Source organism: Cyprinus carpio, chromosome B6 (assembly GCF_018340385.1).
Source record: "Cyprinus carpio isolate SPL01 chromosome B6, ASM1834038v1, whole genome shotgun sequence".
Classification (NCBI taxonomy): Eukaryota; Metazoa; Chordata; class Actinopteri; order Cypriniformes; family Cyprinidae; genus Cyprinus; species Cyprinus carpio.
This window is the reverse complement of record NC_056602.1, coordinates 26,292,101-26,307,713: the sequence shown is the minus strand read 5'-3', so window position 1 is coordinate 26,307,713 and position 15,613 is coordinate 26,292,101. Positions and strand designations below refer to the sequence as shown.

The following is a 15,613-nucleotide window of genomic DNA, read 5'->3' as shown; positions in this document are numbered from 1 at the left end:
CTGTTGTTTGAATGAAATGACCCCCCCCCCCCCATAGTTGTTGTCAAGTTTGTTTGTATTGCGTTTTAAAATAAAATGCTAGGAATTACATAGCCGACAATGTATCAAACAAAGAGGATTGTGAGTGTAATCGCTACAAATAGCCACAGATATCTCAGTCTCGCACAAGACTGCTCTAGAGAGAAAGAAATAAATGAAGATTTTTAAATCATTTGAAAATGCAGCCACTGTTTCAGTAATGGAGATGAAGGGAAAATGTGATTTTCCTTAATTAATTTGAACGTCTTATAGAGGGAAGACAAGGCGGTTTGCTTGTTGGGAGAGTAGTGCCCACTGGGCACCAACATATGGAGACTGCATTTGGCTTTGGGTGACGTTTAATGAACTTCTCATGATTATGAGTTCTGATACCAGAAATAGACCCCAAAAGACCTGAAGGAGGCCCTTATCTTCAGGAGAAGCAGACTTTGTGGTTTAGCTCTAGGTTGTGTCCCACTGTGATTCAGCCTTACAACGCCGCGTTCACGCTCGCCTCGCTGACAGCCAGATGTTTTTCGAGACTGGAGTCATGTTTTCTTGTAAGCCTGGCCTTAAGGCATCTTTCCATTCTGATGGCCTCACAAACATGGAAGAATAATAATAAAAAAAGGAGAGAGAGACAAAGAGGGTGGCGTTAATTACTCATCCATGAATAATGAAGCTCGGCTTGTCAGATGAAGGCTTTCTGTAATCTTAGGGTCATTAGGGCCATCAGTTGAATTAAAATGAGCTTGTTTGCAGAATTTCTCTTCTCAAATGAGTGTGGAAATGTAGGTCTCTAGAGTTGGACAATAAGCGATATCCCAACTGAATTTCTTGATGTACTGTAAAAAATTGAGGATCTACGCTACTTTTCACATGTTTGGGGTCAGTGAGATTTTTCAGTGTTTTTGAAAGTCTCACACGGTCACCGAGGCTGCATTTATTTGATGAAAAATACAATAATATTGTAAAATATCATTATAATTTAAAATAATTGCTTTTTATTATATATATATTTTATATATATATATTTTATATAATATATATTTTAAAATGTAACTGGCAAAGCTAAATATTCAGCAGCCATTACTCCAGTCAATAAGTCAGACTTATTGCTCGACAATGAGTCAATGTCCCACTGGGCCAAAGCAATGCTGCTATCGCAAAGCTTTCACTCATTCATCTTGTAAATCCAGTTTTCATGCCATGCGAAATTAAACATTTGCTTTTCAATGATTTATTCTACAATGTTCTGTCAAAATCTGATTTGTCACTGTGTAATTAGCTGACTAATACAGAAAGCTGGCTAAATTAGCAAAAATTATTTGAAATAAGAATGTGTTAAACTGCATTCAGTTCAATTCAATTCAAGCTTATTTGTATAGGGATTTTCACGATACAAATCATTGCAAAGCAGCTTTACAGAAACTTTAAGTTTCTATTTTAAAGTTTAGCTTATCAGTGGTGACCATCTCAAGTTGATGTACATATGGCAGAAATGTACTGTAAAATTCATGCAATTAATTAATGACGTAATCAAACAGGTGGTGAACACTATTAACTGCAGTGATTATGTTGCGATTAAACTTTGGTGGTTTTGTATGTTGATTCGGGGTTGGCATCATCTGAGGTCCTCTGGGGGGTTGGCATCATCTCTTCTCAGATCTTTGTAAGGATTGGATCCAGACTGAAGCTTGTCATTCGTGTAATTCCTAGTTACCTCGGGATGCCAATCCTGTGGCAGAAACAGAGAAGCATCAGAGTAATCAGACTATAATCGGATACATTTTCATGGATTACATGATTACATATTATTCACACAATGGCAGTAAATCAATCAAAAGGGATTCCCAAATGTTTTTGTCAACCAAACCACTCACTTAATGTTGCTTAATGGTCATATTGACATGCAGGTAAACAAATAAAATATTTCTATTTTTAGTGTTTAAGGGTTTAAATAATTACATAACATTATATGATTGAATTGGATATTAGCTTTTTATCAACTCACAAAACCCTTGCAGTTCTTACATTAAGTCCAGTTTGGGAAACCCTGGTATTTACATTACATTTAGTTATTTAGCAGACGCTTTTATCCAAAGCGACTTACAAATGAGGACAATGGAAGCAATCAAAATCAACAAAAGAGCAATGATACGCAAGTGCTATAACAAGTCTCAGTTAGCTTAACGCAGTACACGTAGCAAGGGTTTTTTATTTTATTTTTTATTATATAATAAATAAAAAGAAAACTGATAGAATAGAAAAAGAATAGAGCAAGCTAGTCCTGGAGAGCTTTTTTGCCTTTGTTAGTTGTATAATAAATAAAAATAAAATAAACAGATAGAATACAAAAAGATAACAAAAGCTAGTGTTAGTTTTTTTTTTTAATAATGATAGTTCATTGAAGCTTTGAAAAAACTATAAATAAACTATATAGCAATCACTGCATTTTTTTTCTTTTTTTCAGAAAGATGCAGCAGCAACCTTAACATTTTATTTTAAGATTTAACATTTGTGGTCTAAAGCAAAAGAGTTGTAAAATTCTGAAAATCTTTTAGAGCTCATAATTAATGAATAAATCAGTATATATAAAATTATTTAATTTACAAGTGTCATGTTTGTGATTTTTTTTTTATGTAAGCTATAGATTCTGACCATTAAATCAAAATATACTTGTAATATTATGACATCAATTACTGCTTTATTTAATCAGAAACAATCTAAATTTTATTTGTGTATTTTACATTCATGTTAATAGAAGTAGGCCAACAGCGGCCCCTACGGAATTAAAACGTCTTACCGAATGGGCATTAGGACCCGAGGAGGTTGCCGCTGCTGCCACTGCACAGTGCTATTGCTGTTTTCTCTATCATACGCCAAACTCGTCATTCTGTATGTGCATTCTCAGTTTAAATGCAGTGATCCAAAACAGTGAATCTAATTACATTACAGGCAAAACTGAGTTAACGTATTCATCTTATTGGCAAGACATATCGGCATAATTTTTCATATTGGGCCGATGGCGATATTTACACTCAAAGCCAATATCGGCCGATATTAATGTGCATCCCTAATATATATAAACATACATACATGCATACATGCATACATACATGGGTATAGACATACATGGGTTGTTGGTAGGCTGTGAAGTGTAATTCTGGTTTGCGCCTTTTAATTCAAATTTTTAGTCTTCTTTCGCTATATCTATCTCCCATTCTACTTCCTATCCTCTCTGCATGACTATATTTGGAACTGTCAACCAGATACACTGTGGGTTTTGGAGTGCTGTATCTAAAATGAGCCGTTTGTGAGCAGGTACATAAGCTGCCAATGACAATGTCACATTCCCAGCATGCAAAAAATGAGGAATCATTAATAACCAGGCCAGGCAGTCTCTGTGCTCGGGTGGTACGCTCACCACTGCACATTAAAAGAGTAACAGTGATTTAATCGTCAACTCTTCTGTGAATTGTTTTCAGGCAACCTGTCTTAAACGTAATGATCTCAGTTTGATGAAAGAATTGGAAGGAGACTTAAAAGAGAGACGCGGACAAGCGTGGTGCAGCGTGGGGGGCTGGAAGCAGAGAGTTTTGCTGCGCTGTCAGATTTTTTATTTTTTTTTAGAACAGTGAAGTGTATTCACAGAGGATGATGTTTCGTAAGACATATCGGCTGGTGTTCTCTTTCTTTTTAATGGTGCGTTTTGTTCACACGCTTGTTGCCTGAACCGACCTTTTGTTTAAAGATCAACAGATCTGTGCAGGGATTAAAGAGTTAGTTCTCCAAATGACTGACAGAGATGTAGATTGGCGGCTTATCTTGAGGGGAATGGCTGGTTGAAAAGCCTTTCGGCTGGAGAGCAGGAAAACAATGTGAAGAAAGAGTTTTAGAATGGAAAAGCAAGCATAGCCCTCTTCTTTAGCTCCCTTTGGAGCTGTCACCCTGTCTTGACGTGCATGGCTGCAGATAGCATGCTGACCAGAGGAGGCTGACAGGTGGGCTGCCCCCCTCATTCAGGCTTCCAGAAACACCTCCAAAATACACGACGCCAGACACAACCATTAAAGTGTGTCCAAAAACCACACAGAGACAGAGTGGAGGGAGAACAAAGAAATGGGAAAAGTTTCCTTCACAGCAGACAGGTATAAATGGAATGCGGTGAAAATGAAATTACGTTTGTTATTGACTTGTCAAACACTGCAAACCTGCATAATGTGATTATTAGTTCTACAAGCATTGTAAACGGTTTCAACCCACCTTTTCATTTTTGCCTTAAAGGTTTGAGTAAAATCAACGTTGTTCTCAAGTTACAACTTACAGGGGCTCCAGAAGTAAATTATAGAATGTCTAAATGTCATTTTTTTATTTAAAATATAAAAAGGAAACCACCAAGTGGCATATAATTTTTAAGATAACACAAACATAATTTATAATTTGAGGTTTGATAGGGTAAAATAAATAAATAGAATCCTGGGTTTCTCAATAAAATTTAGTTTTGATTCACAAGATTTTGATTTGACTCAAACTGATGCAGTTTGACTTAATTCAGTTCATTTTGATTCAGTTCAGTTTGAGTTGGTTCAGTTAGTTCAGTTAGATTCTGATTCTCATCTGGATTACATTTAAGCTGATTCTGATTCATTTGGTTATATTTCAGTTATGTGAAATAAACAATTTCTCTGCTAAAACTGTAAATGGCACATTACAGCGTTTCGGTCTGATTCGAAACCAGCTCATAAGAGTCGTTTGTTTTGGGAATTGGGTGACATTGGTCACAATATGTTTTTGCTTCACTAAAATGAACTGGCTCATAAGAGTGATTTGTTCATGAATCAGACTGCACTGTTCAATATCTTTTTGCTGCATCACATTTAGTACAGTCTCAAATGTAAATCAGACAGGCTTTCAAGTGTTCAAATGCTTGTTAGGTTTGCTCTAGTTTTCAACAATTTTGAATTTACTTAATCATAAGCAAAATTGAGCTTCATCTCTGAAAACCCAGATGTTTTTTTTCCACAAATCTTGATATCAGAGTGGGTTGAAACAAAGACACTGCTATAATGATGCAATCATTTTTATTTTTTTTACAATTGCTTTTTATTACTCTTTCTCGGATTCAAAAAGCTATGAGTTAATATCACAGATCTACTGTCTACTGAGGCGTTTGGGTCCTTAGAGACTCAGACTGTTCCGAGAGACTTCATAATTCACGCATAGCAATGTGCTTCTTGGCCTTTTCCATTCGAGGTCATCTGGGACAGAAAGGTCTTTCTCTCTCGATAGGAGGGGAATAGCAATATTGTAACCTTTTTCAGCATTTGACTGAATGGGCAATTAAAATTTATATCATGTAACTTCATACTAGCACCATTGCAGCTGAAGTCTTTGTCCCTAAGTACATTATTTCTTCAGAAAAAATACTAATGAGACGCTGACCAAAAATAGCAAAATCTACACATGTATGCACAAATGCTTCTGACTGAAGTCATTTCCTGCTGATGTCATTGGTTGACTATTTATGAAGTATTTTCAGGATTAAATACTAGCATTTTGCTTACTATATATTGAATATACACTGTATACTCTCATCTTATTTTAATTATTTGTTTGGGATACGCAATTGTCACATAAACAGTTAATTTTCAACAACCAAATGCATCCATCTGAATATGTATGGGTGGTGCTTTAAAGAAGATGAGTTTCAAAATGGCACTTTTCTAAGAGGGTTTTTATTGGAGAGGGTTTTTATCATGAATTTTAGACGAGAAAATGTAGATAAACTGCTTGACCTAACTAATCAACTAGTTGACTATCTCGACCCATCCCTAGTCCAATCAAATGAGTTTAGTGTTCATCTGACACACTAGAAATGGAAGGTCAAGTTGAGCACAGTGCATTCTGGGATACACTATACTACACATTTGTGTTAAGATCATAGGTCAACAACGCATGAAAATTTGCATACGAAGAACAAAACACATGCTACTTTCTAAAGAAATAGTACAATTTGTGTTATAAGTTGACATGCAAATTTAATGCATTTGAATGAACCATAAAGCTTCTTGCCATTCAGCAAGCATATATTAACGGATTATGCACACACATGTGCATTAATGTTTTAATGCTAATTATAATGTCTGTCTGCAGTTAATAGAAAACAATCATTGTATGATGGAGGAATTAAATAGTGTGACATTGAATATGCATGAAAATGGTCCAGATGTTTTGGATTTATATTTTTATCTTTGCATCGGACACAGTATATGCATGCAATTGGCTCCACTTTTTTTTCTTTTAAATAGCTAGTCATTATTATCTGCTATTATAGTTTTCTTGCAGTCATTTCACTTGCTTATTTCCAGGCTTTTCATGAAGCCAAGGCCAGAAATCACTTCAACCCTCAACAAAAAAACCAGGAACAATCACCTTTGTGAGGAGACAATGCTTCATTTTTTTATGTGACAATCAAAATATTATGCAGAATTGCATTGAATGTGATTGTACAGTTTCTTGGGCTGTAGAATTAGACTTATAAATGTTGTAAAAGTTAGAATCTGTTCACACCCCAGCAATCCTCACACAGGCGCACCAGAGAACACCTTGCAGGCTCTCGTATGTCCTTTTGGATGTCTGCTCCAACCTTTTCTGATTCAAAAGCTCTCCAATTCTTTCACAATTGCCATCGCCCTCCTTCTACAACAGATTGCTTACATGCACTCCCAGTCTTTCCGTAATGTCCCGAAACCTCCCACGGAGTTCATGAATATAAGCACTTTTCCCCTCCACTCTTATCCCAACTCCCACCGATCTGCTCTCCTCCTCGCCGCCCGCCGTTTGATATATCATGATCCTCGTTGCGTGAAGTCATTACGGCAGGAAGTGGAGAGTGAGGCAGTTCACACTGTTTTCCTCTTGGAAGGTTTAAATGATTGGAATCCTGGAGCTTATGATTGACTAGGGAAGAGGGAAGGGTGATTGCTTTTTTCCCCGTCCGGCACTCAGTTGAAGGCTAAACAATAACAAGACAGACTTGGAGTCATCTTTTGGGAATGGATTGTGTGAGGGTGTCTTATGGCTTTTTGTTTTATAACTCCTCTGTGTGTATTGTTTTTTTTTTTTTCTGCAGAGATTTAAAAAAAAAAATTCCTGTTGTTTATTTTTATCGTAACAATGTAGCAAGAATCTCTCTGCTCTATGTCCATTTTTCAGCTTGTTTATGACCATCAAGTGTCATTGGATGAATGGTAAAATGGTTGTTTTCTGCTCTATGGCAATTTTGGGAAATTATATTGAACATCTGAAAATAAAATCTTCAGATATTTGATATTGATGTTTCCAATATTTAAAAACTGACTTGTAGTGTTGAAAGTATAAAAACTATAATAATAATAATAATAATAATAATAATAATATAAATAAATATATTTTTTGCCCTGTTCATCATGACTTAATTAACTTGTATTGACAATAACTTTTAAATTAATGAATTTTTTGTAGAATTTATTTATTTGGTTATTTGTTTATTTATTTATTTATTTTATATATTTTTTTTAATATTGCATTCTTCTGGGTGTAATATTAATAAAAAATATTATATAATATAATAATAAAAATTAAAATGGCATTTTTTTGTGGTTGAACCCATTTAAAAAAAAAAAAATCTTAGGGCAATTAAACATCTGAACTACAGATCACAATACTATCCTCTGATCAGACTGCACCAATATCATTTTAACTCATCTGAAATATTGTGTAAATTGAGAAAATTAAACCAAATTCATCACCTAATTGGTTCCCATGGCAATGAGGAAACCTGAGAACAACAGAGAACATCACGTCACTTCACCCTGTCATCTTGTTGGATGAGCTAACAAATTATGATAAAGACCTAGACAATGTCCAACTACCACAGTACTCTTATTTTTTAAGGTAGGTATGATAGGAATAGAAGAAATCATATAGTCAAGGGTTAATTTGTTAGGATTGGTGTCATAGACAGTATAGTGGCATGTGTGGCTGTTGGAGGTTATTGTGTACCACAGGATAAACCACAAAGGGACGAGCAGACAGACGGCGGTGTCGGCCTCACAGAGAGTATATTCCTTTTGATCTGCTGAGTCTCTCTCTCCATTTCCCCTGTTCCCCTTCCATTATCACTTTTTTCCCTTAAGATCATCAGTGTGAAATCACAACCAAATGTATTTTGTTGCCTTTGAAACTCTTGCTGATGTTGCCAGCTGCTGCCGCTCGAAGGAATAGTTCACCCAAAAATGATGAAATCATTAACTCACCCTGTTATCGTTCCACACCGTGTGTCTTTCTTTCTTCTGTAGAACACAGAAGAGTGATTAAAAAAAATAGCAAAACGAACATTTTGGGTGAACTATCACTTTAAATCCCCGTATTTTTTTTTTACTGCATGTACTTTTATGGTGTGAAAATGCAACTCAGCACTTTAACAAAACATCCTTCCCCATATCCTCATAAAAATCGAGTTTTCCTCTTTAAAAATGTTCAACTTTGCCACACAGTGACACTTGACCCTTCAGCATGCCCTTGGCTAAAATGTAGCAGGGCAGTATAGCAGAACTTTGCTTTGCTGAGTGTTTAAGTGCTCAAAGCTGCAGTCAAGGTGAAAACTGCTTATGCTGAAGCAGTATGTATGAGGAACTTCTATATGATGCCAGTTGTCCTCAATGTTTGTGACTGCTGCAGCAGTGAGATATTCCTTAGCTGGGAATGGAACCCGACACCAACGTCAAGTCCCAGCTTGATACTCAAACTTTTGCCTCACGCTGTGCAAAGTACAACCATTTCACTTTGACGCTCATCGCCTAATTAAAAGGAGAAGTTTTAAAGTTACATCCAGAGTTAAATGCTAAGTATTGTTTACTGCAGCTACAAAAAAAAAAAAAAAAAAAAAAAAAACAGACAGTAATTAAAAAACACTCTGGAGAGAAACGACCCAACATCTGTTCCCAGTGTTAATCTAATTGATTTGAGCAGTGTCACTGCATGGGGTGACTCGAGTCTTCGGGAGACTTTAGATATCAGATACTATAAATGCATTAACTGGCACACAGTGCGTACTTCCTGTCCACATCCAATATTCTTTAATTGTGTTATGTGCTGTGAACGTTTTCTTGTTTTGCAATGACTTTGTTTAAAAACCTGTGAGCTGCCTAGCTACACAGCATTGTATGTGGACAGTACTTCGGGACCAATTTCATTGCACTTCTATGACTGGATTTGTATTTATTTATTTATTTTTTTTAAGTTTGTTCATACCAAAGCAGCAGCACTGTGCAGTATACAGCAAAGGTTTTGGAGCAAAGATTATATACAGTATTTTGTGTCCATCCACACACTCTTTGCTGGGTTTTTCTTTGATTGGATGGAGATGTTTTTGAAGGTTGGTCATGTTTTCAAATGACCATTGGATGGAAGGTTTGGTGAGTTTTGAAGGCAAAGTGCAACCTTGCAGAAATATCTGAACATTTTCTCTGAAGACAAGCACAAGACTCTTTAGAAGTGTAATAAAGCATCTGTCAGCCTGCTGTGTTTTATTGTTCTCTGCAAGACTCACAAATGACAAAAAATCTTTGACTTGTAATATTTTTTTTTCTTTCTCATTTATTTTATTATATTTTTTCATTTATTAATTGTTTTATTTCATTATTATTAAAAATAATTTTATTATATCAATAATTTTATTTGAATGTTCATTTTATTATACATTTTATTTATTTATTATTATATATATATATATATATATATATATATATATATATATATATATATATATAATATATATATATATATATTAGGGCTGTCAAATGATTAATCACGATTAATCACATAATAAAATTAAAAATAAAAGTTTTGTTTACATAATATATGTATGTGTACAGGGTATATTTATTATGTATATATAAATACACACACATAAATTATATATTTAGAAAATATTTACATGTATATACATTTATATATTTATATTCTTATATTTTTATATTATATATAAATATATTTAATATATAAACATAACATATTCTTCTTAAATATATACATGCATGTGTGTGTATTTATATATACATAATAAATATACACAGTATACACACATATATTATGTAAACAAAACTTTTTTATTTTGGATGTGTTAATTATTTTTAATGATTTGTTTGTTTTGGTTTTTATTTATTATTTGTTTTAGTTGTTAAACTGTTCATTTTTATATATATATATATATATATATATATATATATATTTAATCTGTATTTTTTAAAGTTGTTTTCCCATTTGTTCTATGGCTGTTGTAATGCTTTCTTTATTTCAAAAAATAAAAATGGGTCATTACGCCATTTTCAATGCTTGATGCTGATATCTAGAAAGCAGAATGGCTGTTGGCCGATATATGATACAATTTCATTATGGCGAATGAAACACATTTCGTTTTATTTCATTTTTCACTGTTGTTTTCCACTGTTGTTCATTCCCTGCCTGTCTTTCCCTCATCTGAATATCTCGGTTTAAAAAACCCACGCAGCTGGGTATGGTGGACACCTATTGATATGTTTATTGCTTGCAGTTTCCCCTGTCGTTCCAGAAAGAGCGAGAGGGATGGTGGAGGTGTGATAAATGTTGCGGGGCGTTTGGGTCTGAAGAAATCGCACCAAAGCAGCGCAGCAGCAGTACTGAAGATTGATTTCTCTTATGCAATTCTCCCCAACGTCTGCGATTAATGACCCTCTACGCTCGCCATCCATCAGCATCTCCCCTTGCTAAACTACACCAGCCCTCATCCAGGCTCCAAAAGCCCACCTATGGCACCACGGCGTACCCCGCGGCCGCGCATTAGCGTGTTGCTAATGCTCTCACATATTCACCTCTTTCTGTCAGATTAATGATGATACTGTTACCCCTCATCTGTCCACCAGGCAAATCCCCTACCCGCCCAACACCTTCCCTCGATGGGGGCTTCATGTTGGACACGGACCCTCAGTGGCTGAAAGCCAAAGCATTGCCTGATCGGACATATGTCTCTACTTTATAGCTATTCTAGTGAGGCTTAACCACGTACAGTAGGATTTACAGTCTTAAATCTGCTTAGATGGCACCTTTAGATGGGAATCAGAGTTACTCTGATTAAACATAGATTAGCAGTAATCTGTCCTTCAAGAGCAAAGAATTTGGGGTTTTCGGTCATTTGTTGTTCTTTTTCAGCAATTTGCTCAGCTAAGAGTTCAGCTTCAGTACAAATCTCCCACAGAGACCCTAAAACGAGGCTCCCAAATAGGTAAAACCAAACAAAACAGTATCTTTCTTGGTTTGCTTGATCCTGAATAGAATGCAGTTGAATAAGCAATGCTTCAAACTTTGTAAGTCTAACACTCCCATGTGAGGAGCCACTGATGACTGAGCCATTGAAGCTGAAAAATGCTGATGTCTGTCCTAGACGTGACACGGTTCTCACAATGCTCAACTTGCTCTGCAGCCAGGAACTCTCAGAACTTTGAGAATGAAACCGCCCTAAGAGAGCTGCCATGATGTAAACTATCTTAAAGGGATACTACATCCCAAAATGGAAATTTTGTCATTATTCACTTGCCCCATGTCGTTCCAAACCCGTAAACGCTTCTTTCGTCTTCGGAACACAATTTAAGATATTTTGGATGAAAACAGGGAGGCTTGAGACTGTCCCATAGACTGCCAAATAAATAACAGTGTCAAGGTCCAGGAAAGTATGAAAAGCATCCTCAGGATACTCCATCTGCCATCAGTGATCCAACCGTAACATTATGAAGCGACGAGAATACTTTTTTTTTACACAAAGAAAACAAAAATAATGACTTTATTCAACAATTCCTCTCCTCTGTGTCTCTCCAAATCAGCGTAGCGCCATTTTGCCAATTCTGAGCAGTACGCAGGCGGCTTACGCTCTTCTGTATCAGCCACGCCACAAGGATAAGTTTTTTACGTGTATTTACGCTTTGGTTTGAAAGCAAACAGCGCATTGGCACAGCACGGCTGACACAGAAGAGCGTACGCGGCCTGCGTACTAGTCAGATTTGCCAAAATGGCACAGTGGAGAGGAATTGTTGAATAAAGTTGTTATTTTTGTTTTCTTCGTGTACAAAAAGTATTCTCGTCGCTTCGTAACATTACGGTTGAATCACTGATGGCAGATGGAGTATTCTGAAGGTGCTTTTCATACTTTCCTGGACCTTGAAACTGTTATTTATTTGGCAGTCTATGGGACAGTCCCAAGCCTCCCTGTTTTCATCTAAAATATCTTAAATTGTGTTCTGAAGATGAACAAAGCTTTGGGTTTTGAACGACATGGGGGTAAGTGATTAATGACAAAATTTTCATTTTTGGATAGAGTATCCCTTTAAGACGTAAAAACTCCTTTTCACATGCGGCTCCCTCAAGATTCACCCAAGGCCAAGGTCAAAAACCAGTCGCCTGCCTCTTGTATGCTTTTCTTCTAATCTAGAGGAATTAGTGTGAGAGATTTTGTCCAACAACCCCACTGGATCCACTGGCGAGTCTCTGATACTGTTTGTTTCACTGCTCGATATTGTTCTAGGATCTCATATACAACAGAGGGTACTTGTAATGCTTAGTTGTAGCATTTATTTATTTATTGAAAGTTCTTGCAATTTTGATTACAAAAGTGGGGTTCTGCTAAGAAAAAGGATTGACAGTATCTAGAGAGCAGGTTGTCCAAATATAATGCAGAAATATAATAGATGCTTAATGCTATAAGTAATAATGTACTGTACACTCTAAAAAAATGCTGGGCTATTTCAACCCTACTTTGGGTCAAATATGGACTAACCCAACCGTTGGGTTAAAGTTTTACATTACATTTTTAATCCAAAAGATGGGTTGAAATAACCCGACATTTTTTAGAGTGAGACAATCATTATTGAAGGATTATTTTTGTGATAATGACTTTTTTTTACCTCACTAATACATTGTTGTATTGTTACTAAATGAAAAATGGGCATAAAATATTAATTAGATTTTAAATTATTTTGTGAAATAACTTAGAAATATTTGACTGCAAAATGCAACAATTGACCAATCAGAATAAAGTATTTCACAGAACCAAGTGATGATCATATTTAATGAGTTCAAATTGCTTTATAATTTTAAAAATATATTCCATTCAAAAAGTCTGGGGTCAGTTTTATTCAGCAAGAAAGCATTAAATTGACCAAATAGACTTTTATATTGTCAAATATTTATGTCAAATTAATGGTGTTCTTTTGAACTTTTTATTCAACAAAGAATCCTGAAAAAAAGCATCAATTTTTCCACAAAAATATTAAGCAGCAAAACTGTCAACACTGATAATAATAATAATAAATAACAAAAAGACTGAAATAATGATGCTGAAAATTCAGCTTGACATCACAGGAATAATTTACATTATTAACAGTTATTTTAAATTTTAATAATAATCTACAATATTTCTGTTACTATTATATTAATACTACTATTTAATGTAATTCTGATCAAATAAATGCAGCCCTGGTGAATAGAAGAGACCCAAAAACAAAAATATTACCATACCCATTTTGCACAGTGTACATTTTTTTTTTTTTTATGAAAGACGATATGTCTTTGGTTAAGTGTTTCTCATATGACCCAAAATAAATTGACCATGTAATGACAATTTCCCATCATATTTATCTCTGACCTTCCTTTCTCTTTTTATCCCTACAGATCCAGTCAACGGTCCCCAGAACGTGAACGTGGTGGACATCCGCGCCCGTCAGCTGACCCTGCAGTGGGAGACCTTTGGATACGCCGTGACACGCTGCCACAGCTTCAACCTGACCGTACAGTACCAGTATGTGTTCAACCAGCAGGAGTTTGCTGCTGAGGAGCTGATTCCCACCTCCTCTCATTACACTCTGAGGGGACTCAGGCCTTTCGTGACGGTCAGACTACGGCTGGTGCTGGCCAACCCTGAGGGCAGCAAGGAGAGCGAGGAGATCGTCAAGCAGACAGAGGAAGACGGTGAGTGGGATTATGTAAAATGGTGGAATAGATGTTGTAAATTACGAAACCTTTTATTTTTACTGGCTTTAATTAAGTGTCAGGTGTCAGACCCAGGAAATTAAGGATGCGTCGATCCAGCACTTGGTATTGGTATTGGTCTGATTTTTTTTTTTTTTTTTTTTCAGATCATGTAACATCCATCCCTACTCCAAACCCCTCCATAATTTGCACCCTGACTTCTCCAGTTTATAATAAGATTACTTCACTAATTGCTGTGTCTGAACAGTAATCACATTACTGATGATCACTCATGACTTCATTTCTGAAACCCATCATGCTTTAGCAGATGGACAAGACAACTTGCCAAACTGTCTGTCCGCTTGTAAATTCAAAAGATCATTGCAGTTCAGTATTGATTTCACTCTTATATACATTTCTACTTTTCTGTAAATGTCAGAAAAAAATCAAGACAAGGCAATATACTGTATATATATATAACATATATAACATATTTAAAATATAATATTCTATATAACATATTTCACACACAGTGGTAATTCAAAATGCTTAAAAAAATGTAATTATAAAAAGTTTCATAAAAATACAATAAAAGTAGAAAGTACAAATTGAAGAAAAATGAATAAGTTAGATAAAATGTAATAAGATTCTACATTAAAATGAATAAGAGCAATAAGACTAATTTTATATTATACATGCAAGAGATTGAATTTAGTGTTCTTCTCTGTTATAAACTCGAGTTCACAGATGAGCGATTTGTATTCTTTTCTAATTTAATCCATTTTGTTTCATTACAAATAAAAGAAATTACAAATGCACCAATGCTTGTTTACATAGTCCTCATGGTTCACATCATACAAAAGAAGTTATAAAAGAAGACCTGACAGAACATTAGCATGGCTACTTAACAATAAATGAACAAATAAAGAAATGGACATGTAATATGTGGAAATTATTTTATTTTGTGAAACGAGCAAGACCATGGAGTGCTATAAGAGACATGAAACTAGCACAGTATAGGAAATTGATTGCAAGGCAGAACAATTATACAGTTTAGTGGTTATTATACAAAGAGTATTTGATCATTCAAGCAGAATCAAGTATTCCAAAGATGCCAATATTTACTTTACACTCTTTCTCTCTCTAATGAAACTCGTGAATCTATCTGTATTTTTTTTTTCTTTTCGTTTTTCATTACAAACAGTGTTGTATTGAATATATTTTTCTATTTTATACTGATAGCAAAACTCTCAAAGCAGCTGTGTATAAAACTGAATAGCTATCATTTTAAGTGCTGGTTTAGGCTAATTAGAAAACTTTGTGGGTAAGAGATACTGTATAATTGTGAGCATTATAAATACATTGATTGTCTTCTTGAATTGATATATTTTACTTGAAGGTTGTTTGAGGAACATTTGAAATGGAGCTTTGTTAGGTACAAAAATCATTAACACTTGTTCTTGGCATTTAATCTTGCTAGATATTTGAATGGAACAAGAACAGAAGTAATAACTACTAACCTTCACTGGAAGAATTGCACATGTACAGAAAGACT

The 15,613-nt window shown here is 35.1% G+C and overlaps 1 protein-coding gene across 7 annotated transcripts in view; it reads left to right on the top strand.

The window, feature by feature from the left end:
* Positions 1-15,613, top strand: part of LOC109091611 (receptor-type tyrosine-protein phosphatase T-like) — a 248,226-nt gene that overhangs the window by 122,389 nt on the left and 110,224 nt on the right. For all 7 annotated transcript variants that reach the window (XR_006155051.1, XR_006155054.1, XR_006155053.1 and 4 more), the window contains exon 8: positions 13,762-14,058. Coding sequence is in view for 1 of the 7 variants with exons in the window: in XM_042726528.1 (XP_042582462.1) it covers positions 13,762-14,058 (297 nt within the window). In the remaining 6 variants the exon portion in view is untranslated. The remainder of the gene's footprint in view (positions 1-13,761; positions 14,059-15,613) is intronic.